Source organism: Ambystoma mexicanum, chromosome 4q (assembly GCF_040938575.1).
Source record: "Ambystoma mexicanum isolate Mex_15411 chromosome 4q, UKY_AmexF1_1, whole genome shotgun sequence".
Classification (NCBI taxonomy): domain Eukaryota; kingdom Metazoa; phylum Chordata; class Amphibia; order Caudata; family Ambystomatidae; genus Ambystoma; species Ambystoma mexicanum.
Window position 1 is genome coordinate 1,184,713,397 of NC_090928.1, and position 26,335 is coordinate 1,184,739,731.

General features: G+C 46.3%; 1 protein-coding gene across 1 annotated transcript in view; it reads right to left on the minus strand.

Moving 5' to 3' along the window:
• The window catches only part of DNAH8 (dynein axonemal heavy chain 8), an 8,835,797-nt gene that overhangs the window by 2,746,420 nt on the left and 6,063,042 nt on the right, over positions 1 to 26,335 (minus strand). The window contains exon 56 of the mRNA XM_069608756.1: positions 2,288 to 2,410. Coding sequence (XP_069464857.1) covers positions 2,288 to 2,410 — 123 coding nt within the window. The remainder of the gene's footprint in view (positions 1 to 2,287; positions 2,411 to 26,335) is intronic.

The window sequence follows — 26,335 nt, forward strand, 5'->3', positions numbered from 1 at the left end:
TTTTACCGCTTTCGGGGTAAGCATGTCTGCAAGTTGAGCAAGCAACCCACTGTTGATTGGCCACCGGACAATCCAGACAGACTTTGATGGTCCACTGCTAGGAAGGGATTTCCTCATGAGAAACTGGTCAGTAACGGCATTCGCTGGGGAATCAAAGGGCCTGGAGGAAGTGGTGGAAGAAATAAAAAAAAGTATGAGATCCAAACGCAAGACATTGAAGAGTACTAGATGCAGACAACTGTCATGTCTGCCCTATAAAAGTAACGGGTGGGTGTCCGGGATGGGGCCTTCTGCACAGCAGCACTCTCATGCACCTTCAATTGCAGACAATGGAGTGCAAATGTCTCCGGTCCTGCCGCCTTGAGGGGCGCCACATACAATACGGAGGAAAGGGAATGGAACGAAAGAGTAATCATTGAAACCTAAATGGTGGAACATAGGCTAATGCCAAAATGGTGGCATGCAGCATGACTAAGACAGGTGTGTTACAGAAGCCAGCACCATGGCTTTAGCACTAAAGACTAAAACTGTACTCGCCATACCAAAAAGCGGTGCTAAATGGTTTCAATGTGCATTCAGGGTCTGAGCCACGCTAGAAGGTGTTTGGCCCTGTCCTTCTAGGTGCCTTAGCCGTTCTCTGCAGATGCACTGGACCCTGGATCAGAATGGCAGCATTTGCACTTTAAACTCTTCCCAGTGCTCTGATGTAGAGGTGTTTCAGAGGAAGCCTCAAAGTCTCTATGAGTGACAAACCTTCAACTTGAAGAGGAAAAGGAGGAATGGTCTGACCCACTAACTGTTTTTTGTACGTACTCTTCTTTTAAGCCTTTTCTGGGTTCTTCTGCTAAAGCTGGGGTATGAGAACTCTATGTTTCCTCGTTGATCAGTGGCTCAAGTTCCCTTTCTGGTTCCCCATATGATTCATAGGGACATTTGGGTGGAGCGGTATCATGAGAGTTAGAGGGTGATTTAGAGCAGCCCTTGTGAAGTTTTGTAAAGAGCTTTGCCGCCAGTTCTCATAGAGATCTCAGTTGCAACACCTCACAGAATGCCAAATAAACAGCATGCTGAGGGCATGGAAGAAAGTTCTTGAAGTCAGTGAGGCACATTGGTGAAGAGTGGCATTGCTAAACCAGTAGAGTGCCATTATGTCATCGGTTTGAAATCAGAGGTCGTTTTGGGTTTTACTCATCTGGATAAGGTGTCCTAAATGTTTTGGGTTCCATTTTAAGATAATTGTGGCGTGGTGACGGTGTATTATGTCTGATGGGGTGAAGAAATTGAGACTGACATAAATGGGTCTGATCTCCAAGGTATCCCTGATTTATGTGCTGTGAGCAGGAATACTGCACTTATTGATGTGGCTGACCTGAACAGGTCACATCTCTATCAAGTCCTGTTTTATATCATGGCTGTGCTTCGTAATGTAAGGCTCTAACTAGGTATGCAAAGGCATCCACGTCATATGCTGTCTGGGAATATGGAGGCATCCACGGTGGTAGATGTGAATGCTTAGCATTGGTAAATGGCAGTTCTCAAGGTAAAGTAGAAGTTTGGGGACACTCCAAAGGTATATGAGTGATAACTTAAAAGATCTTTTTTAAGTAGTCATCTCAACCCATGCAAAAACTGGAGGCTGGATCAATCGCTGGATACCCATCCTGGGATTAAAGTGAGTCCAGTCCCCACATCTCTCAAGAAGTCAATACCTTTCTTATTGTTGAATCTAAAAGGCAAATCCGGGTACGTTTTGATTTTAAAGAGCAATTATAAATGCATGTGAAATCATACTATTCATACTTCCAACATACACTTTCCACTTAGTCCTGACTAATGATTTTGGGATGGTAGAGCAAAAAGAGCACAGATAGGGCTAGTCAGTACAGCGCTAACACCACTTGCTGCCCTTGAAGTTTGGCAAAGCCACTAGGTCTTTTCTTTCTTGTAAATATAGAGCATGATTTGTTTTGTCCATTCCCTGAACAAAAAAGGCTTACTCTCTTTGTTTACAAAGCCAAACTTATTATTTTGCCAATGCTTGCTAATGCTTGTTAACACTCCCTTCTTCCCTAACCACCTTTGGGTGTTGTCGTATGGACAGCCCAAAATTCCAAAGGAATTTTACTAAATAATTGATTTTCCCACATTCATAATCAGTTTGTGCACAAAATATATTGGAATATAAGAAGCTAGTTAGCAATATTCACCATTCATTTGAAGCAGGTGTCTTGTATGGATAATATTGTTTTTTAATGAATATATATCATAAGTTCTATCGCAAACATACCTGGTCTCCCCAATCATTGATTACTGGCATATTGATATCATCAATAAAAACAGACATTTTACGACCACCTGGAGGTCCATATGTACTTCCTGCACGCTTATCCACATAGCTCTCTATTGTTCTCTGTAAAAAACAATGTAAAATGTAAGCGCCTGATGATTTTCAAAAATAGGTAATAAAGAACCAACAACGTTCCTTGGAGTACCAATCAGATTATATATTCTACATTAGCATAAAAGGTAACAAAAAACAGACATTATTTAGAGAGACAATCAGATTGTACACAGTACATTTGTGGGAAAGAAGGTGGGGTGCAATTATCACAGCAAGCAATCAAGAAAATGCCTCATGATTCTAGTTTGTATAAGGCTAGATTTCTAAGTTTTCTGAAGTGTTCTAAAGTGGGAAGTTGAAATATTTGGGTATTTTCAAAGATAGCATGCAGGAATAGGTTTCATGTACCAATATTGAAAGAAAGAAGGTAGTTAATATATTGCTGATCATGGTTCATAATTCACATAAAGATCAAATGACTTGCCCCTAGTAATGTTCTTTCTTATAGATATGATTATTTCTCCCATAGATTGCTCATCTTTTGGAATTCCCCTGTGATGGAGTTAGCTCTAGAAAGATTTTCTCCAACAACGGCTCCGCGGATGGGTCCATCATGGCTCTTTGGTGCTAACATGCAGAAAAAGTGATGTCATACATTCATATACCCTAAGCACCTGCCATTATTTCCTCCATTCTCCCACTTTTTTACACCTGGAATCACAAAGAATGCCATAACTGTCATGCTTAAAAAGATTTTAAGGTCAACTGCAAACAATTCAGTATGATAACTTGTAACGACCAGAGAACCCTAGCGTGAAGATCTCTGGTGAAAAACATGTTTAATGATGACTTTTCATGTATATATTGTTTCTCTCTTGTTTTCTCTTTTGTTCGTGCATGTCTTGCCTTCATGTATGTGGGTACCCTGTTTTGTTGCAACATATATATTTTTTGTTTTAATTCATGATGTTTTTCATTCTGTTTTGTTATGTTTGCTTTTCTTATTCTTATTGATTTTAATCACGGTCACAAATAACACTGATGATTTTTTTTTTAACTGGACCATGATGTTGATTAGACAAGGCCCCGATGAAGGACCTTTTAGTCCGAAATGCATTGGCCATTTTGATGATGTTTTGCTTATGGTGCAATAACGACCACAATTTTTGAAGATTAATGAATACATTTGATAATCTACGCACCAAATATATTTTTTATTGGTTTATCAAGATACTATAAAATTTGAGGAATCCCAATGGGACATTAGGGTGTGCGGCCCACACCGCAGGCAACATTGCCTAGGTCTTTTCTTGCGATGCCCTTAAGACAGTCAGGCCCCTATTCTCATCCAGGTGTTAAGTACCGAAAAGGACGTTAAAAGGCTTAATGACCTTTTCGGTACTTAAGACCTATTCTGAAGGTGGCGCATTCCTTCGAAGTCGGAAGGAATGCGCCACTTTCGGAATACATGTGGTGGTTGCTAGGATGGGTTGGAAACCAACCTAGCAACCGCCACATTCGTAAACTGGCTTTTTGGAAGGCTATTCTTGTGGCACTCGGCCAGTTTAATATGTGCTCTAAACCAGCACACATATACGGTATCCTTTTGGTGGTGTTGAACTGGAGGAGTGCCACAAGAAGCCTTGTTTGGTGTAAATGTAAGTGTTCATATGCACCTGTTGAAGCTGCTTGCTTTGGTGTACATGAAAGTGTTCATATACAACACACGGGTGTATATGAACACTTTCATTTACACCAAACCTAGCAGCTTCAACGTTCCATCCTGCAACGTTGAAGCTGCTCGCTTTGGTGTAAATAAATGTGTTCCTATACACCGCACGGGTGTATATGAACACTTTCATTTACACCAAAGCAAGCAGCTTCAACATTGCATCATGCAACATTGAAGCTCCTCGCTTTAAATGAAAGTGTTCATATACACAGCACAGGTGTATATGAACACTTTCATTTAAAGCGAGCAGCTTCAATGTTGCAGCCTGCAACGTTAAAGCTGCTAGCTTTAAATGAAAGTGTTCATATATACAACAGAGGTGTATATGAACACTTTCCTATACACCAAAGTAAGCAGCTTCAACTTCCTGAAATGTTGAAGCTGCTCACTTTGGTGTATAGGAACGTGCTCATACACACCTGTGTTCTCGGCAGCATTTTGGTAAAATAACGAATATGTTGTTATTTTACAAAAATGCTGCCGATATTGGATACTGCCCGTAACACCTCAAAACAGGCGCAATCCACACAGATCACTGTCGTGCTCTACGAGAACGGCCAGGCCCACTTGAGAATACTACTGGAGCCTGGGCGTCCTCTTTTGGCGCAGTGAATCGTGCTGTTTAGCCCCTTCACTGTGCCAATTTGAGAATAGGGGCCTCAGTGCTGGGAGACTTTGTTTCCCTTAGTCCTTTTCCAATGTTGCAACTTTTCTGCAACATGTAACAAGTGCACAATGTATCTTACAGTACGGTGCACTTGTGTCTCATAGTCATTTCCAAAGACCCTAGATACTCTGGTAGGACTTTTTGGGAGATGTGCAGATGTGTCATGGACAGAGCTGGTAGTAGCTTATCTTTTCATATAAATTTAACCCTTTCCTGCCATTTAAACCGTGTTAACCCCGTTTGGCACGAATAGGTGGCCTGGCTCCAAATTGGCCATGCCACGAAGTTCTTTGTCCTGTCCTTTGGCCATCTTGCCCCTTTGCCTTCCCCAGGTCGAGCTGACCCGAGTCAGTCCTTATTGGGGCATGCAATTTCCCGTGAAACGCCAAGCTTTAACGGGCTTCTGCATGCCTTGTGTGTGTGCCTCCAGGATGTGGGCTTGGGTGTCTGTCACCAATACACATCCTGGGTGTCAGAGAGTCTGGAGTGCTGTGAATGCTGGGACCACGTTGGCTGTGATTGGTCCACGTATGGAGTTTGTGTTTGTGAGCAGATTTCCCACTGGGTCCTCACCGTTTTGGCGCAAAGGGAGCTTTGGATAAGAGGAGGCCAAACACACCCATACCATGTCCATCTCTGGAGTTCTCACTGAACGAAGCATAGGATCCAAGCATCCTGAAACTAAGAAGCCGAGTCGCGGAACTGCTGGTGAACCATTGGAAGGTTTGGTACCCTAAGCCTGCTGTCGTCCCGTGGGACCCCTCTGCATCTGGTCGACTTAGAAGGTCTGCGAAGACGCTTCGACCCATTAGAATAGTGAGACCAATTAATCTCGGCACCTTCAACAAAACGTGCAAGTAAGCCTTCTCGGAAGTGTCACTGGCCCAACCAGTGGGCTGACCAGCTTGCGTAGGACCTTTGCTCTGTCTCCGCCGTCGTTTCGAGGAAGCCCTCGAAACTTGGTATACTGCTAGCTCCGTGTCCCCGGCACCCTCACACCGAATTTCGAACACTTGGCATTCCCAGGTCTGAAGTGAGACGAGTGCGCCAGAACCAGAGTAAACACGGTTACCGTGTTGCCCAGCTGCAGCAACGATCTTTTCAGGTGCACTGCATTTGTGATCCTCTTACCCCTGTAGCCTACTGCAGTGAAACTGGCCTGATCCATCCATCAGGAGCAGAGAAATCGCGACTGTGTCGTTTGGGAATCATCATTGTATCACCGGAACTGAAAGCCGCAGAGACGTCCTTTTTGTCGCATTCAAACCTGCAGCCGCAGTGGACTCAACTGGCAAAGTTTGGTCCGGAGTGTGCCAGTGAGTAACCCTAACCTTAACCGGTGGTACCTAGCGCCTCCATCTGTTTTTACGCACGAGTGGCCACTGGGGGTCCCTCTCCTTTCTACTGCTAGTGCGAACTGAAGACCCATTACCGAACTTTGGAATCACCTCTGCCTTCAAGTGGAGGCCCTCCTCGAATAGTGTGAATCTATTCTTCATCACGTCACCCACCTTCCTGAGCTGCTAGAGACCCCTGAAGAGACCCCGTTTTACCCAGTGAAACAACCACATGCGCCTGAACTACATGTGCTATTGAGCATAAGGCTTCTCTCTTCTGAGGGTTTGGACTGCCTCTTAGTTAGGTGTGTGTTTGATGTTGAAGGGGACTAAAAGACCATCTGCACTGCCTATTTTCCTTCCTCTCTCGGTTGTGAACATATTTTGTGCCTTTTACCCTTTATACCCCAATGGTCTTGTATATATATCTTGTATTGATTGTGTTGCATTGGTTTAGTAGGGTTGCTGTGATTCTTTTACTGTGTTGAGTTACAAAGGCCTTGTAATAAATGTGTTTATATTTTTGATATATACACCTGTCTGGGAGTCATTTGTAAGCGTCCTTGCTCTGTGTGCTCATTGAGGTCCTCCAGGCACCCTCACCCCTCCTGAGACTTAGTCTTGACCGCCTGCCATAGCTACATTGATTGGTCTGGCTTGTCCAGAGGTTACTTTGTTCCAAGAAACTAGTCTGGCCTTTTGAACCTCTGCCCACCAGGTCAGAGTTCAGTAATCCGTCTTAACAAAATCCATTAACTCCTAGACAGCTTGCATTCAAAGCTGAAAGTGCTGTATGAGTGGGATTCAACAGGACACCCTCCCTACAAGGGATTTTTTGTCCTGACTGAGATGACTTGTTGCTGCGACACAAGTGGGTTTTGGAGAGAAAGGCTTTGACTCTTTCAGTAGACATGGAGCAGTGCAAGAGACTGTGTCCAATTGCCCTTCCATCAATTGCATGTGCTGGGAGGGCATCACAAAGGACTAGCTGTAGTTGATTAAGAATTCCCAGAGAGAAGGGGCAGGTTATCGTTGTTTCTGTGTGCCTGTGCACCATGAGGGTAAACGTGGATTCCCCAAGTTATTGAGATGTGCTGCGGCTGGGGCAAGGCCTTTCATATACACCCTTTAGAGGCCAAAGAGAAGGACCTTGAATTGAAAGTGGCAGCTGGTCACCGCGAACGCAGGACTTGCGACAACGGTGGTGAATGCAAACATTGAAATAGTCATCCTACATGTTGAGGGATGATGGAAAACTCTCCCTTGGCAAGCTTGTACAAACATTTTTATTTGCGTAACCATTTGAAATGATTGGGAGCAGAGGAGTTTAGTGAGGTAGCGCAGGTTTGATTATGGGTCTCCACCCACCAAACCTTTCTGGGACCAGGAAGTAGCACGAGTACGGTCTCTGATGCATTTGGACAGGAATGCTAGCACCTCTATTTGAAGTGCATGAAGATATTGTACACATGTTAGGGCGTGGCCGGGGTCACCATAAAAAACCACCCTTTGTCTGTTGTTATTCACCTACATTGACTGATGATATTCGTCTCCATTGATATTGGAATGAAGATAGGCATCTTCCCACTGTGGTGCCAAGGGGGAAGGGTGGCAATGGGCAGCAGTGAAGCTTTTTCATTGACTTGAGGCTGAGTGCAAGTGGACCTGGTGGAGGCCTTCCACACATGAGCGTTTCATGGATGAGGCTGTTGCAAATAAAGTGTTCTATAGCTGAAGCTGGTCGTGATAAAGCTTCCTGTACAAAAAGACAGAGGAGAAGTGGCCTTTCATGGATAAAGCCTGTCAACTATTAAGTCACTGAGAACAAGCAACCTCCTTGTTGAAGCCCTTTTTATAGACACATCTTTGTCTCAGCAAAATAGGCACTTCTTGGGATAGGCTTTCCTGGACGAAACCCATTACAGACAAGGTTGCTAAAGACAGTTTTCTGTCATAGGACAGGGCTTTTATAGGCTAAGGCTTTTGGAGAGGGCTGGCCATTTACGAAGCATTTGTAGGAGAGGCTTAAATCGCAGACGAGGTCTCTGAGAGGAAGTTCCCATAGATACACTTGTAGCAAATAAGTCCATCATTACAAGGGCCTGTGTTAGAGTAAGAATTTCATAGAAGATGCTCTGCAATACAGTTGGCTTCTTATTGATGAGGTCCATTTGTAGAATCATTATACTTACAGGCTTCCCTGCATGGCTGTTCTTTCGTAGATTAAGTCCACTTTTAGACTAACATTTTCATTGACAAGGCTCTATTGTAGACTGGCCTGTTGCAGCCTAGGTCCTCTCATGTACCAAGAACCCTCACAGAAGAACAAGTTACTTACCAACTGTAATGTTCCTTCGACTGGATGTTCCTCCCACGTATTCCTTATCTTTGATAAATCCACTTCCAGCTTGCTGGCCTCGGAAATGTTTTTCACAGTAGAGGGCGCTGCGCGTCAACGTCCCTCAAGTAGGTGTCCCTCGAAAGCCTCCGTATCGGCGCTGACGTCACCATAGGTATAAATAGTCTCGATCAGCGTCCGTTGCTCAGTTCCGTTTTGAGGTTCTGTTTTTGCCTTGTATGAGATGGTTAATAACCTTGAAGGAGCATAGGCTGCAACTACAAGGGAAGTTTTACTGCGGGGAAGGATGGGAGGGGCTATAGGGAATATGTGGGAGGACCAGCCAGTCGAAAGAACGTTACAGTTGGTAAGTAACTTGTTCTTCGAATGGATTGTGTCCTCCCACGTATTCCTTATTTTTGATAGACTCCCAAAGTAGTAATGTGTAGAGGAGGCTGGAGTAAAACGAAATGTTTCCTTTTAAAGATGCATAGAGTGCAACACAGCTTTTCCAAATCTTGTCTCCTGGCTAGAGGAGGAATCAAGACTGTAGAATTTAGTGAAAGTATGTGCGGACGACCATGTGGCAGCCGCACATATGTCTTTAATTGCAACTCCTCTTTGGAGAGCTGAAGAGGCTGCACTATCCCTGGCTAAATGAGCCCTGAGGTGTTGAGGGGGCTTTTCTCCTGCCAATTTACAGCACTCTATAATAGTTAATATAATCCATCTTGAGATGGTCTGTTTTGTAATACGTAAACCTAACTTGTGCCCTGCATACCCACACACAATTGATCTGCTTGCCTAATCCTCGCAAGTCTGCTAATGTAAAAACTCAAGGCACGCCTTGGATCAATCTCTCTTCCTCTTTCCCTGGATGGGGAGGAGGGTAAAACGAGGATAAGATTATTTTTGTGTGATGTGGAATTCTGAGACCACCTTTGGGAGAGAATTCGGCGTCACCTGGAGAACTACTTTATCTTTGTCAAAGATTGTATGTGGAGGTTTGCAAGAAAAAGATTGTAATTCGCTCACTCTTCTGGCAGAAGTTAAAGCCACTAGAAAGACTGTTTTAAGAGTGAGCAACCTTAATGAACAGGAATGAAGGGGTTTGAATGGAGTACCAATTAGAAATTTCAAGACTAGGTTCAGGTCCCACAGTGGAACTTGAGAAGGAGTTGGGGGAAAACATTAGTTAACCCTTTCAGAAATTGAATCAATATGGTCAATTGGAAGTATGAAGGCTCCTCCGCAGAGCGCTTGAAGATTGACAGCGCTGCGAGGCAACCCTTGATTGTGCCAACATTGAAGACCTGAATTTGCCAAATATAGAAAAAAAGATAACACCATCAGTGTATTACATGAAAAGGGTTCAATATTCTTTTCTCTACACCAGCTGCAAAAGTTGTTCCAACGGAAGCGGTACAATAATTTTGTTGCTGGCCTTGTGGCTGAAAGCAACACCTCCATTACGTCATCCGGGAGGTCCCAATCCTTGTATCTCAACCTTTCAGAAACCAGGCGTGAAGGTTGAGTGTCCTGATATCCGGATGGAGAACCCAACCTCCCTTCTGCGAGAGAAGATCCTCTCTTTGCGGAAGACGAATCGGAGGACAGAAAGACATGTCTAGAAGATCTGGGTACCAAGTTTTCCTGGCCCAATCTGGGCCAATTAGGATCATGGGTTTCCAGAATCTCCTCAACCTCCTGGTCATTTGAGGAATGACGGGGACTGGAGGAAACACGTACAGAAGTGGAAACTTCCAGTCCACCATGAACGTGTCCCCTAGAGCTCCTCTTGCGGGAAATTCCCTTGAGCAATACTGATCGCACTTCCGGTTGATACTGGTGGCAAACAGATCCACTTGAGGGGTTCCCCAAAGGGTGAAGATCTCTTGAAGGACTTCCTGAGCTAGTTCCCACTCGTTGGAGACTGTGTTCTGCCTGCTCAAGCATCCGCCATCGAGTTCTTCTCTCCGGCCAGGTGAACTGCCGATAGAGAGTTTGCTTCTTGATTTGCTCAGAACCAGAGCTGCATCGCCTCCCTGCACAGTGGGAGTGACCCTACGCCTCCTCTTTTGTTGGGGTAATGCATGGCCACTGTGTTGTCTGTCATTATCAGGACATTCTTTCCCTGTACTGATGGCAAGAAAGCCTTCAGCGCTAGTCTGATCACTCTCAGCTCTAATAGGTTGATGTGTAGTCTGGACTCTGATGGAGACCAACGACCGCTGATGGTTAAGTTGTTGGCATGGGCTCCCCACCCTGTGAGTGAAGCGTCCATGACTACTGTTATCTCCATCCATGGTTGCCAAAACTGTTCTCCTTTAATAATAATAATAATAATAATAATTTGGCATTTATATAGCGCTACGAACCCTCAGGTATCTGAGCGCTGCTTATTATTACCCACGGTGTGTGGTGCTCATTTATCGACCTCGGAAGGATGAAACGCTGAGTTTGGCGCTGCCGGGATTCGAACCCGCGTTCGCAGGCTCTGCACTGATGTCAAAGCGAGCGCTCTACTCGCTGTGCCACTTGACCGGCTCAAGATGTTCTCCCGGCAGGCCCACCACTGAAGGTCTCGAGCCACTCTGTCTGGTATCAATAGGAGATCTGACATCTTTCCTGAGTATTGTGACCACTGGGTCCTTAGCGCCCACTGGAGAGATCTCATTCTCAGGCGAGCCTCTGGCACTAGAAAAATGCAGGATGCCATGAGGCCGAGCAACCTCAAAAAGCTGAAGGCTGGCAGACATTGGGCATTTTGAAACTTGATGACCATCTGTAGAATATCTTGAGCCCTCACCTCTGGTGGCAAGGCTTTTCCCAGGAATGTGTCCAGGACTGCTCCAATGAACTGGAGTCTCTGTGATGGTATCATCTGTGACTTCTTTAAGTTGAGGGAAAAGCCTAGCTTGTGGAGGAAGTGGCAAACATAATCTAGATGGATCTGAGCTTGTTCCGGTGATGCTGCTCTGATCAACCAGTCGTCCAGGTAGCAATAGAAATGAATCCCTTCCCTCCTTAGACTTGCAGCCACAACCGCTATTATCTTGGTGAAGACCCTCGGGCGGAGGACAGCCCAAATGGCAGAACTCGAAATTGATAATGAGAGTTGCCAATGGCAAACCTCAGGTACTTCCCGTGCTTGTGATGGATTGGCACATGAAAGTAAGCATCCTGAAGGTCTAGAGATACCAACCAGTCCTGAAGCTGGAGGGCCTGAAGGATCTGAGAAAGGGTTACCATCTTGAACATTGTCTTTCCTGAGGAATGTGTTCCAAGATGGGTCTCAATCCTCCATCCTTCTTCGGTATTAGAAACTAGGGGGAATACCAACCCTTGTTCCTCTCCGCTACAGGTACCGGATCTATGGCACCTTTCTCTAGCAGGTCTGAAATCTCCTGCATAAGGAGCGGGTCTCGAAGCTTCAAAGAGTTGTTCCCTGGTGATGACTCTGAGGAGTGTGTAGGAAAGGCAAGCAGTAACCTTGGGCATCTGACGTAATAGCCTGCCATTCTGTCAGATGTTGAGTTAACCTGCCTCCTACTGGTGTTTTGTATGGGGAGATCTCAGAGGGGTTTAGAAGTGGCTGAGGGTAAAGCAGCACCTGCTGATGCGGGTTTGGTACCTTTGATGTAACGCTCACCTGATTCTCGCAGAGGCGCCGGTCTTGACGGGGCGACTACCGTATCTTCAAAAGTGATGTGCACCACCCGGTTGGCTCTTTAGGCTGGACCTCTGTGCACTGTATGCCTGACTCGAAGAGTAAGATGTCTTAGGTAAGTGAACGCCGAGCTCTCCATCTGCCTCGGGGCAGGGTGCTGTAACCAGTTTCTTCACTGGATAGGTAGCGCAGGCCTCTTGACTTCAGAGGACTGCTGTCCGTCGTTTACTTCACGAACGGTGAGTTCCGAATATTTCAAATGTCTTTAAAAGTCTTTTGTAATGCTGTCTCTTATTTTGCAGGGTTCCGGCAATGGCGGTTGACTGGCTGAAGTGAGTTGAGGATGGACCCGTATGCGGAATAGAAGCGCCTGGAAGCGCGTAAGTAAGCGCTTGTTGCTTGCTTCACGATGCGCACTAACTGTCCTTTTATTTTGCAGGTACCAGTTCGGAGCTGCTGAAGGAGGCCGGAATGCCCACTGAGTTCGGCGTGGATGGAGTAATGGCACGTGAGTATTGAACGTTACCCAATGTCTTTAAACGCACCTTCTTTTGTCTTACAGATGCGGGATGCAGCGCCGAAGGCCTCCGGAGCGTGCGAAGAGTTGGTAAGCTTTTTTGTCTTTCAGATGCCGGAATGCAGTGCGATGACCTCCGGAGCGCGTGAAGAGTAGGTAAGCCTTTGTCTTTCAGATGCAGGAATGCTGCGCGAGGCGTTGATGACAGCCGATGGACCAGGTAAGAGATGCGCTGTCACTGAAGACCGTAGTGCTAACCTGTTCTTTCTTGTCTTTATAGATGTTGCTGAAGACTGGATTCAGGATGGTAAGCCTTTTTCCTTTAGGCCCAGGATCAGATGCAGAAGACACGATGAGCGTTCTGCTGCAGAGGATGCAGAATAACGCAAAGCAAGATTCATCCATCGGGTGTGGTTTAAATAGCCTCCTGTAGTGCTTAGGTGTCTCCTTCCACAGCCACGCCTAGGTAAGAAAAGAGTTCCTGCTTTCCAGAAGAGTTCCAGTGTTCTGAACCTAGGGAGTGGCTCCTGCCCCACCCAACAGGAAAAGTAGTCCCAAACAGAAGAGGATCAGGGGTTCGACTGGCAGGTAAGTAAGCAGCATGGTCTGCTGCAGGTAAGTCCACCCAAGCATTATGAGCCCGGCGCTTGCAGCGCTGGGACTGGGCATATTTATGAGCCTGGCGCCACTGGCGCCAGGACAGGGTCCAAAAGGTCCCAATTGGGACCGGCTGGCACTCGGAACCTGGGTTATGGGTCTGCTTCCAAGGGAGTTGAGTAAGTCCTGGCCTTTTGGAAGCAGAGATCATGACAGTACCCCCCCTCAAGGCCCCTCCCAAACCGGGCTTCCCCGGGGGTTTTGGCTTGTCAGGAAATGTTTGATGAAATCTTTTGATTAGACGAGGAGCGTGGACATATTCTGCAGGTTCCCAGGATCTTTCTTGAGGGCCGTAGCCTTTCCAGTCAATTAGGTAAAATACCTTAGATTTGGAGATCTTAGAGTCCAGGATGCTTTTGACTTCAAACTCGAGTTCTCCATCAACTAGGATAGGTTTTGGGGATTTAGTTAGTCGGGTTTGAGGTTGCACGGGTTTTAAAAGAGAGACGTGGAAGACCGGATGTATCATCATGTGAGGGGGCAAGTCCAACTTGACTGCTACTGGGTTTACTATGGTAGTGATGGAATAGGGACCAAGGTATCTTGGGTTGAATGTGCGTGGTCCTTTTAGAGGTAGATATTTGGTGGATAACCAGACTTGATCTCCTACTTGATATTGGGGGGCTTCCTTCCAATGTTGATCTGCTCCTTTCTTGTATTGTTCTTTAGCCCTTTGAAGGTGAGAAACGGCTTCCTTAAAAGCTTGGGTGATTGTAGAGTGCAGGTAGTCTACTGCTGGTGTTCCAAGATCTTGGGGTGGATCCAACTCTGAGGTTCGAGGGTGACAGCCGTATAAAAGAAAAAACGGGGTTTTCCCAGTTCCTGAGTGGACAGAGTTGTTGTAGGCATATTCGGCTATCCAAAGGATATCTTTCCAAGTTTTTTCAGTTTGTTGCAGCATGCAGCGTAAATACTGTTCCAGAGTTTGATTGGTCCTCTCGGTTTGTCCGTCGGTTTGAGGGTGGTGACTGGTCGATAATCTCACATCAATTTGAGCCGACCGACAACAACTTCGCCAAAAATGAGAAATGAATTGACTACCTCGATCCGAAATTAGCACTGAAGGAAAACCGTGCAGTCGGACAATGTTTTCGAGAAATTCTCGGGCCAGAGTTGTTGCTGTTGGCAAGCCTTTGAGTGGAATGAAATGCGCCATCTTGGAGAATAAGTCCACGATTACCAGGATCGTATTGTATCCGGAGCATGGAGGTAGGTCGGTGATGAAGTCCATAGAAAGCGTATGCCAAGGGCGAGGTGGGATGTCAATAGGGCGTAAGAGGCCGGCTGGTCTTTCCTTTTGACTCTTTTTTTGGGCGCATACTCCACAGGACATTATAAAGTCTATGATATATTTTTTCCAAGACGGCCACCAGAAGTAGCGCTTGATCTTTTCTGAGGTTTTGGCCATACCGGGATGTCCTTCCATTAGAGACTCGTGATAACAAGAGATCACCTTTTTCTGTAAATCTGTGCTGGGCAGGTATAATCGTTCTTGGAAATACAATAAGTTGTCCTTTACTGCAAAGTCCTTTCCCTGCAGATGCCAATTCTGTATTTCTACTGGAGTTATAAGTTGCCTGGTTTTATCCTTAATTTCCTTTATGGATTGTGTGGTTATTACACCCAGAATTCTTTGTTCGGGAATGATAGGTACAGGTTTAGGGTTGGTCAAGTGTTCCTCCACTCCCATCCGAGAAAGGGCATCAGCTTTACCGTTTTTTGTACCAGGTCGATAGGTAATTATGAAGTCAAACTCGGCAAAAAATAGTGCCCAACGGAGTTGTCTAGAGGATTGGGCTTTTGCGGTTTTCAGATATTGCAGGTTTCGGTGATCCGTAATCACAGTAACGGTGTGTCGGGCCCCCAGAAGATAATGCCGCCAAGCCTTAAAGGCAGACTTGATAGCCAGAAGTTCCTTATCATTAATAGTGTAATTGATCTCAGGAGGCGAGAATTTGCGAGACCAGAATGCCACGGGATGTAACTGATTGGTTACTGGGTCCTTCTGTGATAGAACTGCCCCCATGGCAAGGCTCGAAGCATCAGTTTCAACGATGTAGGGGAGTTCGGGGCGAGGATGTTTTAGAATTGGTGCAGAGATAAACTTTGTCTTCAAATTCTGGAAAGCTTGTTCCGCCTCGGTAGACCATTCAAAATGTTTGTTTTTCTTTAACAAGGCGGTGATGGGCTGGACTATTCGAGAGAATTCGGGGATAAACCTGCGGTAAAAGTTGGCGAAGCCTAACATGCTTTGAACCCCTTTTACGGAGGATGGTGATGGCCATTTGAGAATTGCATCGACCTTCCTTGAATCCATACGCACTCCGCTAGGTGATAATATGAATCCCAAGAATTCAACTTCAGTCACGTTGAAAACACATTTTTCCAACTTAGCGAAAAGTCTGTGTTGACGCAACCTCTCGAGGACCATTTTCACGTGTTTCCGATGTTCAGATTCCGATGAAGAATAAACGAGGATGTCGTCAATGTAAACGACAACACATACATCTATGAGTTCTCTGAGGACATCGTTCATAAAATATTGAAAGGCGGCCGGGGCATTGCAAAGCCCGAAGGGCATGACCTGATATTCAAATAGCCCATACTTGGTGCGGAAGGCCGTCTTCCATTCATCGCCCTCTTTTACTCGTACCAAGTGGTAGGCTCCTCTAAGATCCAGCTTTGTATATATGCATGCTCTTCTGACTTGGTCCAGGAGTTCAGGGATTAAAGGTAACGGATATCTATTCTTAACGGTGATCTGGTTCAGGGCACGGTAATCTATACAAGTTCTAAGGTCCCCTTCTTTTTTTGGAACGAAGAACAAAGCTGAAGAAGCAGGGGACTTAGAAGGACGAATAAACCCATTCGCTAGGTATTGATCCAGGTATTGTCGGAGGTGAAGGTTCTCAGGCTCGGTGAGGGCATAAATTCTGCTACAAGGAGGAGTAGATCCAGGTATCAGGTCTATCTGGCAGTCATAGGACCTATGAGGAGGTAGAGAGTTAGCCTGATCCTTCCGGAAAACATCTTGGAATTCTAGGTATTCGGGAGGTAACTGGGGAGTCTCCGAAGAAATTGCTGCTAGAGCAACACCAGGTGGAGGGTGACAAGTAGAGACACATTCTGGGAACTGCACCGTTCTTGCTCGCCAATCGATCTGAGGATTGTGTTTTTCTAACCAAGGTATCCCTAGAATAATCTGGAACTGAGGGGCCTTGATCACATCGAACACGATCTTCTCATGGTGTCCATCTTGACTTACTAGCGTCACTTCTTGAGTGGTATGCGTTACTGGTCCGGAGGCTATCTCCGTACCATCCACCGTAGTAATGACGTCCTTTACAGCCTTGGGACAAAGAGTTAGATTCATCCTCAAAACCATTTCCTGATCCACATAATTGCCGATGGCACCGCTGTCGACGTAAGCTTCAATCGCATGTAATCGATCTGGATGATCAGGGCTAATGAGGACCATAGGTATCACGAAATGCGAGGTCACGGAACTGGTTTTAACGCTCGGCAAGAGGACCTCTATTCTTGTCGGGCGAGGTCGTTTCCCTGCTCAGAGTTTGTGACCTTGGTAACTGCAGCTCCTACCGCCTTCTTGGCTGGTTTCACCGGACAGTCTCGAAGAAAGTGCCCTGAGTTTCCGCAATAGAGGCATAATTGCAACTGTTTTCTCCTTTCCCGCTCCTTTTGTGTTAGTGGTCCTTTCAGGCCCCCTATTTGCATGAGTTCCCCGGAGTCTACTCCTTTGGAAGGAGTTGGTGGTTTGGAAAATACTCGAGCATCAAACTTGGAACGATCGGCCTTCCTGTTCTGCAGTCTGTGATCTATTTGAACGACTAAGTCTATATAATCCGAACAGTCTTGTGGGGGATTCACTACTTGGGCTAAAACGTCTTTGAGCTCTCCACGTAGACCTCTATAAAACAGCGTAATCCTTTTGTCCTCAGGCCATTGAGTTTCCACTATTAGTCTGTTGAAAGATGCAATATAAGCCAAAAGGTCTTGATTACCCTGTCGCAACGAAAGAAGCTCATTGTCCAAGGCCTGCCCCTGTGAATGTCTTGCGAACAGTTTTTCCATACTAAGCTGAAAGGCTTGAAAATCATGGAGAACCGGATCATCTTGATTAACTAGAGGGATCGACCAGTCTGCCGCATTGCCACTAAGGTACGAAAGCACAAAAGCTACTTTAGCTTGATCAGTTGGAAAGGCTGCTGGCCGGCATAAAAAATGCAACCGGCACTGATTGATAAATACTGCAAACCTCTTTGGGTCACCAGAAAATCGTTCGGGCGGAGCCAGAGGTACATTCCCAGGTAGGTTGATCTGCACTGTATTCATAGGGGATGTTGAAGGAAGATTTGCCCCTAATGCGGGTAACGGGGTCTGTCCGGCTTGTGACTGGAGCAATTGTCTAGCAAGATTGTCTGTTCGCTCCTTGGAAATAATTAGTTCCCTACTTAGAGCATTAGTTTCCTGACGAGCTGCATGCACTTCTGCCCTTAGTTCCCCAAGTAACCGGGCTAGGTGGTCGGTATCCGAGGTTTCCATAGCGCCTGGGCGAGAGTTTTGCGGTAGGCTTTGCGTTCTGTAACGCTCACCTGATTCTCGCAGAGGCGCCGGTCTTGACTGGGCGACTACCGTATCTTCAAAAGTGATGTGCACCACCCGGTTGGCTCTTTAGGCTGGACCTCTGTGCACTGTATGCCTGACTCGAAGAGTAAGATGTCTTAGGTAAGTGAACGACGAGCTCTCCATCTGCCTCGGGGCAGGGTGCTGTAACCAGTTTCTTCACTGGATAGGTAGCGCAGGCCTCTTGACTTCAGAGGACTGCTGTCCGTCGTTTACTTCACGAACGGTGAGTTCCGAATATTTCAAATGTCTTTAAAAGTCTTTTGTAATGCTGTCTCTTATTTTGCAGGGTTCCGGCGATGGCGGTTGACTGGCTGAAGTGAGTTGAGGATGGACCCGTATGCGGAATAGAAGCGCCTGGAAGCGCGTAAGTAAGCGCTTGTTGCTTGCTTCACGATGCGCACTAACTGTCCTTTTATTTTGCAGGTACCAGTTCGGAGCTGCTGAAGGATGCCGGAATGCCCACTGAGTTCGGCGTGGATGGAGTAATGGCACGTGAGTATTGAACGTTACCCAATGTCTTTAAACGCACCTTCTTTTGTCTTACAGATGCGGGATGCAGCGCCGAAGGCCTCCGGAGCGTGCGAAGAGTTGGTAAGCTTTTGTCTTTCAGATGCCGGAATGCAGTGCGATGACCTCCGGAGCGCGTGAAGAGTAGGTAAGCCTTTGTCTTTCAGATGCAGGAATGCTGCGCGAGGCGTTGATGACAGCCGATGGACCAGGTAAGAGATGCGCTGTCACTGAAGACCGTAGTGCTAACCTGTTCTTTCTTGTCTTTATAGATGTTGCTGAAGACTGGATTCAGGATGGTAAGCCTTTTTCCTTTAGGCCCAGGATCAGATGCAGAAGACACGATGAGCGTTCTGCTGCAGAGGATGCAGAATAACGCAAAGCAAGATTCATCCATTGGGTGTGGTTTAAATAGCCTTCTGTAGTGCTTAGGTGTCTCCTTCCACAGCCACGCCTAGGTAAGAAAAGAGTTCCTGCTTTCCAGAAGAGTTCCAGTGTTCTGAACCTAGGGAGTGGCTCCTGCCCCACCTCACAGGAAATGTAGTCCCAAACAGAAGAGGATCAGGGGTTCAACTGGCAGGTAAGTAAGCAGCATGGTCTGCTGCAGGTAAGTCCACCCAAGCATTATGAGCCCGGTGCTTGCAGCGCTGGGACTGGGCATATTTATGAGCCTGGCGCCACTGGCGCCAGGACAGGGTCCAAAAGGTCCCAATTGGGACTGGCTGGCACTCGGAACCTGGGTTATGGGTCTGCTTCCAAGGGAGTTGAGTAAGTCCTGGCCTTTTTGAAGCAGAGATCATGACATTTGACCCGTCCACCACGGGTGAATCGTCTCTGGCCCCTTTGAGCTGGCTGCCCTCTGCCTTTTCCGAATGCGGAGTAAAAAACGAAAGGGCTTCCCCCTCCAGGACGTACCTGTGGGGTGATTTGGAGTTTGGTCGATTGCAGCCCAAGTGATTTTGCTGCCGCCTTTGAGGTTTGCAATTTCTCCTGGCTGTCCTCAGCTTTTTTGCCAAATAGAGAGGTGCCGTCAAAGGGCATATTCAGAAGCCTGGCTTGTACATCAGGAGCAAAACCAGACTTCGGCAACCACGCAAATCTGCGGATTTTGGTACTCGCCGCCATGGCTCTGCTGATGCTGTTAGCAGAGTCGATACCTGTTTGGAGGGATTCAGACATCGCATCCTTCCCATCCTTGATGATGTTCAAGAATGCGTCTCGTTCCTCTCCTTCTGGCAGACAGTCAGCCGCTGATGAAGTGCACTCCTAAAGGGTGTGGCTGAATCTAGCTAGAGTGCAAGTGGCGTTAATAGACTTAAGTGCTACACTGCATGCTGAAAAGACCTTTTTAGACATGGCATCAAATATTTTGTCATCTCTGTCTTGTGGTATATTGGGGTATGCCGACTTACTATTTGACAACGTTGCTGCCTGCACTACTAAAATCTCTGGAGTTGGGTGCTTACTTAAATATTCAGGGTCTGAGGCAGACACCCTGTATTTTGCAGAGAGCTTTGTATTTATTGTAGGGATACCTTCAGGTGTTTCCCAATTTGCAGTTATTTTTCCCTGCAATGCAGCATGAAAAGGGAATATAGGGTCTTCTTGAGGCCCTTTATCTAAGATGTCCGTAAAATCATCTTGCTGGAAAGAGGGTGCAGGTGTTGTCCATCCCATAAATTGCATAATTCTTGCCATAAGGGCTCTGTAAGGCATTTCTGCATGTTCCCCAGGTTCTTGTCTGGCAAATTCTGCCTCTGGAGAGGTATCTATGCCACTGGCATCTTGTAAAGATTCTTGTAGATCTCTCAATCTATTCTCCTCAGAAATTAGTTCTTCTGGAATGGGTACTCTTGTTGTTTGTAACCCAAAGGATCTCTCATTGTCAGAGCCCTTCCCTTCCTCATATATAGAGGGTAAAGCTCTTAAATAGTCAGATCTTGGATAAGGGGTAAAACCCATTTCCAGAGAACAAGGAGCCAAATTGGTGGATACTGCTTGGGAAATGTTATGGTTGTCGATGTAGACGTTATCGGTCTCGACAAACCCGCAATGGTGTCGAAAAACTCGAAAAGGGCCTCAATGTATTCGAGAGAACCGGAATCCTACTCAGTGTCCTCGATATTGTCGATGCCACTTTTGACACCTTGGGCGAGACCTTCGACACCTCTGGTGCCAGTGGCGCAGTTCAGGTTTGAGGCTTCGAGGACCTATCCTTCATTGAGGTCGACGATGGCGTTGATGACGGCGTTGATGACACAGATTTGTGCGTCGAAGGTACCTTCGACGATGGCGTCGAAGGTACCTTCGACGATGGCGTCGATGCCGCAGCTTTATTCATTTAATTTTTGTCTTTACTCGAGGGTTCATGACTCTCTCGAGGGTTTTTGTTTGCCGGGTTCTTCGGCTCACTGCGTTTTTGTTTTTCGGGTCTTTCACCGGGCATCACATCTAGGCATCTCCGAGGGGGTCAAGGCTGCGTTCTCGAAGACCCTAAGCATTTTTTACAAAATTCCTCCCACTTAGCTGGAGAGCTGTGTTTAGTGGGGTAGGTGACCCTTCCTGGGGAATTTGAGGATGAAGAGGAGGGAGATCTATGACGCCTCTTCTTAGAGTGTCTCGATCTCGAAGAGTGGTGGGAACCGCTTCGAGATCTCGATCAGAAATGTTTCTTTCGATGGTGAGGAGACGAATGTCTCGACTCAGTCGAGGACCATTTTGAAGGGGTAGAAGGTTTAACTGCCTTACCTCTTTCTAGCTTCCCCTTACGCGCCTTCAAGGCTTTCGCCGTCATAGACATGCAGTCCTCACATTCTGAACACTGGTGCTCTGATCCCAGGCACCACAAACAGATCCTATGAGGATCCGTTAATTACATCTTTTTACCACAGTCTCAACATTTTTTGAAGCCGGATCGTGGCGTCGATGTTTTGGACGAAATTGCCATTGCAGGATAATGAGATTTTCAAAGATTTCGAAGATTTTCGATGACTAGAAGAACTGAGCGTTGCGTCTCCGAGACTTACGAAGCATGGAAAAACGGAACTGAGCAACAGACGCTGCATGAGACTATTTATACCTATGGTTACGTCGGCGCCGATATGGAGACCTTCGAGGGACACCGACTCGTGGGACGTTGACGTGCAGCGCCCTCTACTGTGATTTTTTTTTCCGAGGCCAGCAAGCTGAAAGTGGATTTATCAAAGATAAGGAATATGTGGGAGGACACAATCCATTTGAAAAGACTGTTTAGTAGACCATCCAGTCATCAAAGAGCACTTTCCGTACATGAAGCATTCTCGTAGATGAGACTTTGTCATTGACAAGCCTCTCTCGTGAAAGAACCTTTCACATAGACAAGCATTTGTCAGTGACAAGGCTCTCCTGAAGATGAGGCTCTCTCATGGACGAGTCTCTCTCGTAGGCGAGGCTCTCTCATAGATGAGCCTGTCATTGACAAGCCTTTCTCGTTGACAGGACTCTCCCATATACAAGACTTTCTCATAGACAAGCCTTTCGTGGACTAGCCTTTCTCATAGATGGGGCTCTCTCGTAGATAAGACCCTCTTGAAGGCGAGGCCCTCTCGTAGACGAGTCTCTGATTTACGAGGCTCCTTCATAGATAAGACTTTTGTTGATGAAGTTCTCGTTGATAAGACTCCCCCATGGATGACCCTGTTGTTGACAAGTCTTTCTCGCAGATGAGCCTGTCATTGATGAGCCTTCCTCCATGACAAAGCTCACTCTTTGATGAACCTGTCATTGACGAGTCTTTATCGTTGATCAGGCTCTCTCAGACGAGTGTTTCTCGAAAAACAAGCCCTGTGGTAGACCAGATTTCTCCTTGACTAGGCTCTTACTTTATGAAAATAAGCCATGCTTATAACCATTCACTTTAGAATACCTATGAAATAAAATGAAAGGTAAATCAGACAAATGTCACTCCAATCAGAGGTTCCAAAAGCACCATGCAAAATAGGTTTGCAAAGCCGTTTGGTAGAATCTTTGAACAAAGACTGACAAAAGGAGCTAGAATCAAAGTTATGGGCAGGTCAAAGACAGCAATGACATTCCTCATTCATGTATAAAATGTGTATAGTCCTGTGTTTTTAAGATAATCTGCAAGAAGAGCATGTTTGGAAAGGATCTGTCACAGCGAGGAGAGGAAGGCACACTTCAATGGACCCTATCCTGAAGGACCACAGAATGAACATGTGTCCCCCTACCCCCTGCCCCTCTCCTCAGGGGAGTACCAAGAGAGTGTAGAAGCTCCCAAATATATCTGTAGCTTTCAGAAGATGTAAAAAGTGAAGTGGTAGGTTGAAAAGGTCTTGAAGAAAAATGTTGCCTATAATGCAACTTTTGGAGAGGACTTCCAACACAATATGTGATGAAGAATCTAAAGATGGCCTCGAGGGGTGGATCTATGGGAAGCATTGCCTATCGGCTGAGAGGTAAGTGATCCAAAATAACACTAAGGGAACACTAAAGTGATTGCAGGTTTATTAAATTCAAATGAAACTGCTTTAATGTTACAATGGTTCCTAGGCTGATGATGGGGAATATTCGAGCAGCATATGCATCTATGACAGATGTAATTCTGGTGAAATCTTAGTTGCAGCCTCCACTTTAAGGTCAAAATCCTGCCAAAACACATTGGCTCGGACCACCTCACAGAGAAATACTACCAAACCACGAATGCAGTGCAATGGACTCGGAATTGGGGATTAACACTGTGTGTGGGAGTGAGGGGTCGTTTTGGCCCCCTCACACATTCAGGACGAAATGGACCACTTGCTCGCGCATTAGCAGGGGACGCCTTCATTGCCCGTATGCTAACATTAGCATAAGTGCGGCTCTCGCGGGAGACACTTTGCTTCTATTTTGTGTGCCCTTGACTCCATCATTGGACTAGGCCTCACTTCGATAATACGAAAAGGCGTCTCTCTTCCCTCTGCAGCGCCGCGCACAACACGCTCATGGCCCCCACCTTTGATTCATCCTGTCTGAAAGCTTCACAGATCCCTTTCTCACGGATGCGCCGGGGATAATTGAAACAAATAATACACTGTATCATCTCACTCTTCCTATGTGATCACTGTGCTGTGTGTGAACCGGCCCAAACCATGACTTGTAACTCATCCATCTCCACAAACCCGCCCAGGCCCTCTTACTCCTGCTGTTGGAAAATTACCCTGTGCCCTCCTAAGGTATTCTCTTGATGTAACAGAGTGTGACCCCTCTGTGCAGCCCACCCCAGCGTGCCCCCTACTAAAACCAGACCTCTGTCACTCTATATATTGCACCCTAGAACTAACAAATGTCAGTGTGCTACATAATTGCTTTGATGAGCACAGGCCCGCCCCATGACCAAGGTTAACACGCCAAGCAAGACCCCTAAAACCAGTACCCCATATAAATCCTAATGAATGATGATATAATTATGTGCATGCAATTTATAGGTTTGTAAAGATTTACTCAAAGGTACACAAATTATCACTGTTTATTGTATGTCTAGTGGTAGCTGTTCATACTAGCTTAGTTAGTGTCCGCCCTATCTCATCGCTACCTAACCCTCACACGCAGTCACACGGAGATGGACCTCATGACGCTCACCCTCCCGCCAACTGAGCAGCTAATCCGGAGAAAGCAGCACCTAAGGATACATATGTTGCCCTGCTCACCACCAATCCTGAACTATTGTAATCCCTTATGTAATGATGTCACTGATGATGCTTTTTCCCCTTATAAATTCATGTCATTGTATTATTTGCCAGAGCGCTCTCAAGGCAGCAGAGTTCTCTGGATGCCAACTCTATATAAAGCAACTAAATCTTGCAACCTGTTCTCTTAGTCTCATTCCCCATTGGGATGTCTTATATTTTTTGGATATGCATTTGTAAGTCGGGGAGTGAGCCTTTACATTTGGTGACACCCGCAACGTGATTGAGACAGGTGCGCCGAGGCCCTGTGCCGTGCGGCGCGATACGGGGCGCCCCCAGAAAAACCATTGCCTCCGCAGTTGACCAGTGTGCGCACGAAACGAAAGGTTCCAAGGGTCCCCGTCATCTTTGCAAATACCCAACTAACTGTTCGCCGAAGCGGGTCACGGCTTGGTTGGGGGCGGCCCCAATTGTGGATAGACCGTGAAATGAGGCTCTCGGACCACCCGGCTGAACACGTGAGTACTGGTTGCAAGATTCTCAGGGGAGATGGACAAATTGAGAAATAAGGGTGTAAAAAACTAGGGTGATGAAAATAGTGGGAAAGTGAAAAATGGAAGTTGGGTTTAGGGCTTGTGTGAGTGAAACTGTGAGGCTTTTTCTTATCTATCCTTTATATGGCCATTAGGTTGTTGTAGAAAAAGAGATAAAGAGGCATACGGGATCCTAGCTCCGAAGGGGGGTAGAAGGCGGCGCCGGCCTAGCATTGTCTCGACCAGTGCAGGGAATAAGTGGAAATAAAGAGAAAAAAGTTGGAGTCTCATATATTTAGTAGGCTCCGAGTAGTAATTTAGAATATTCTTTTTCCGTGTGATCAGAATTCTTCAAAGAAGTAGCCTAAGGGGGCTCAGAGGTGGGTGTTAAGACTGATTTCCTATACTCTTGCCAGGTGGACAGATGTATAGAAGGCCAACCTATATTGTGACAGGGGCAACTCTGGGAAGCTGTAGCCAAACCAGTTTAAGGTAGCAGTGACATGCGGTCTAGGCAAAGATCTTCAGAGGGGTGAGATTGTAAAGGGTCCACAATGAGGTCACACAATGGGAGTCACAAATTACCCTTAGACAGGATGTATAAAAATACAGTTATTTAATTATGGCCAAATACACTATAAGAAAAATGAACACAAGCATGTAGACTTATCAACCAATACCATCAAACTAAAATACATATATATACAATCACAGGTTCAGGTGCATAATACAAATCAGAATACTCCTGCAAGGGAATGAATAGGCAAGTATTACACATGAAAAGGGCCACAGTGAATTAACCCCTAACTAATACTGTCCAGCCCTAAATTGCCTTGGGCCTTGTATCCTATGGTTCAGGATATAAAGATACAGCACTCAGGAGGCAGGAGAAAATGTAGGTAGGTCTCTGGAGTCCAGTGATGCATTCTTAGAGCCAGGGTTTAAGATAGACAGAGTCCAAAATTCCCCCAACAGTAAGAAGTCTTGCCAAGGCAAGTGTTGGCAAAGCCAATAGGTTTAAGATAAAGAGTATTTTAAGTCCATTGACTTACAATGGGAGTGTAGGGGTATGTTAAAAGCTCAATAACTTACCTCCCTCACTCCGAATCTTCCCAAGACTTTCCAGAACAAAGGAAGGGTGTCCTGGCTTGCTTTTCCCGCTGAATTCCGCGGTCCAAGATTTTCACAGGTTGCAGGTTCGAGTGGTTCTCTGGTTAGGATCTTTTGCTGGTGCAAGGACTCTTGATGAAGAAATGCAGAAACAAATGATGCAGCGCCTTTCTCGGGACTGGAGGCGGGTCAGAAAAGCAGGTTTCGGACCGTGCACACTGCGCACAGCGATGCAGCAGGACTCAGTAGCCGCGCTTGGACTTTCCGGTCTTTCTCGGGTCCCCTTGGAGCTAGGACGCCAATATTTCGCAGAGGGTGTCTTTGCAGTGGCAGCTGAGGGTGTGCCACGTTTCAGGCGGAAACTAAGATAACCCAGTAGACCAAAAACAAAGCTGGTCAGCCACAGGACGATTCACGGGCACTCCCGAAGGCGGTTTTTGCATTGGTCACTGAGTAGGCTTCGGGAATGGATGGTCCCTCCAATCCAGGGGTCGTAGCACCTTCGCAGGCCTACTGGAGATCAAGAGACAGACAGGGCTCCACCAGGACTGCAGCAGAAGTTGGTTGCCAAGCCTCCTTCAGACAGGTTACAGGTTTCTTTGTGGGTCTTCTCAGC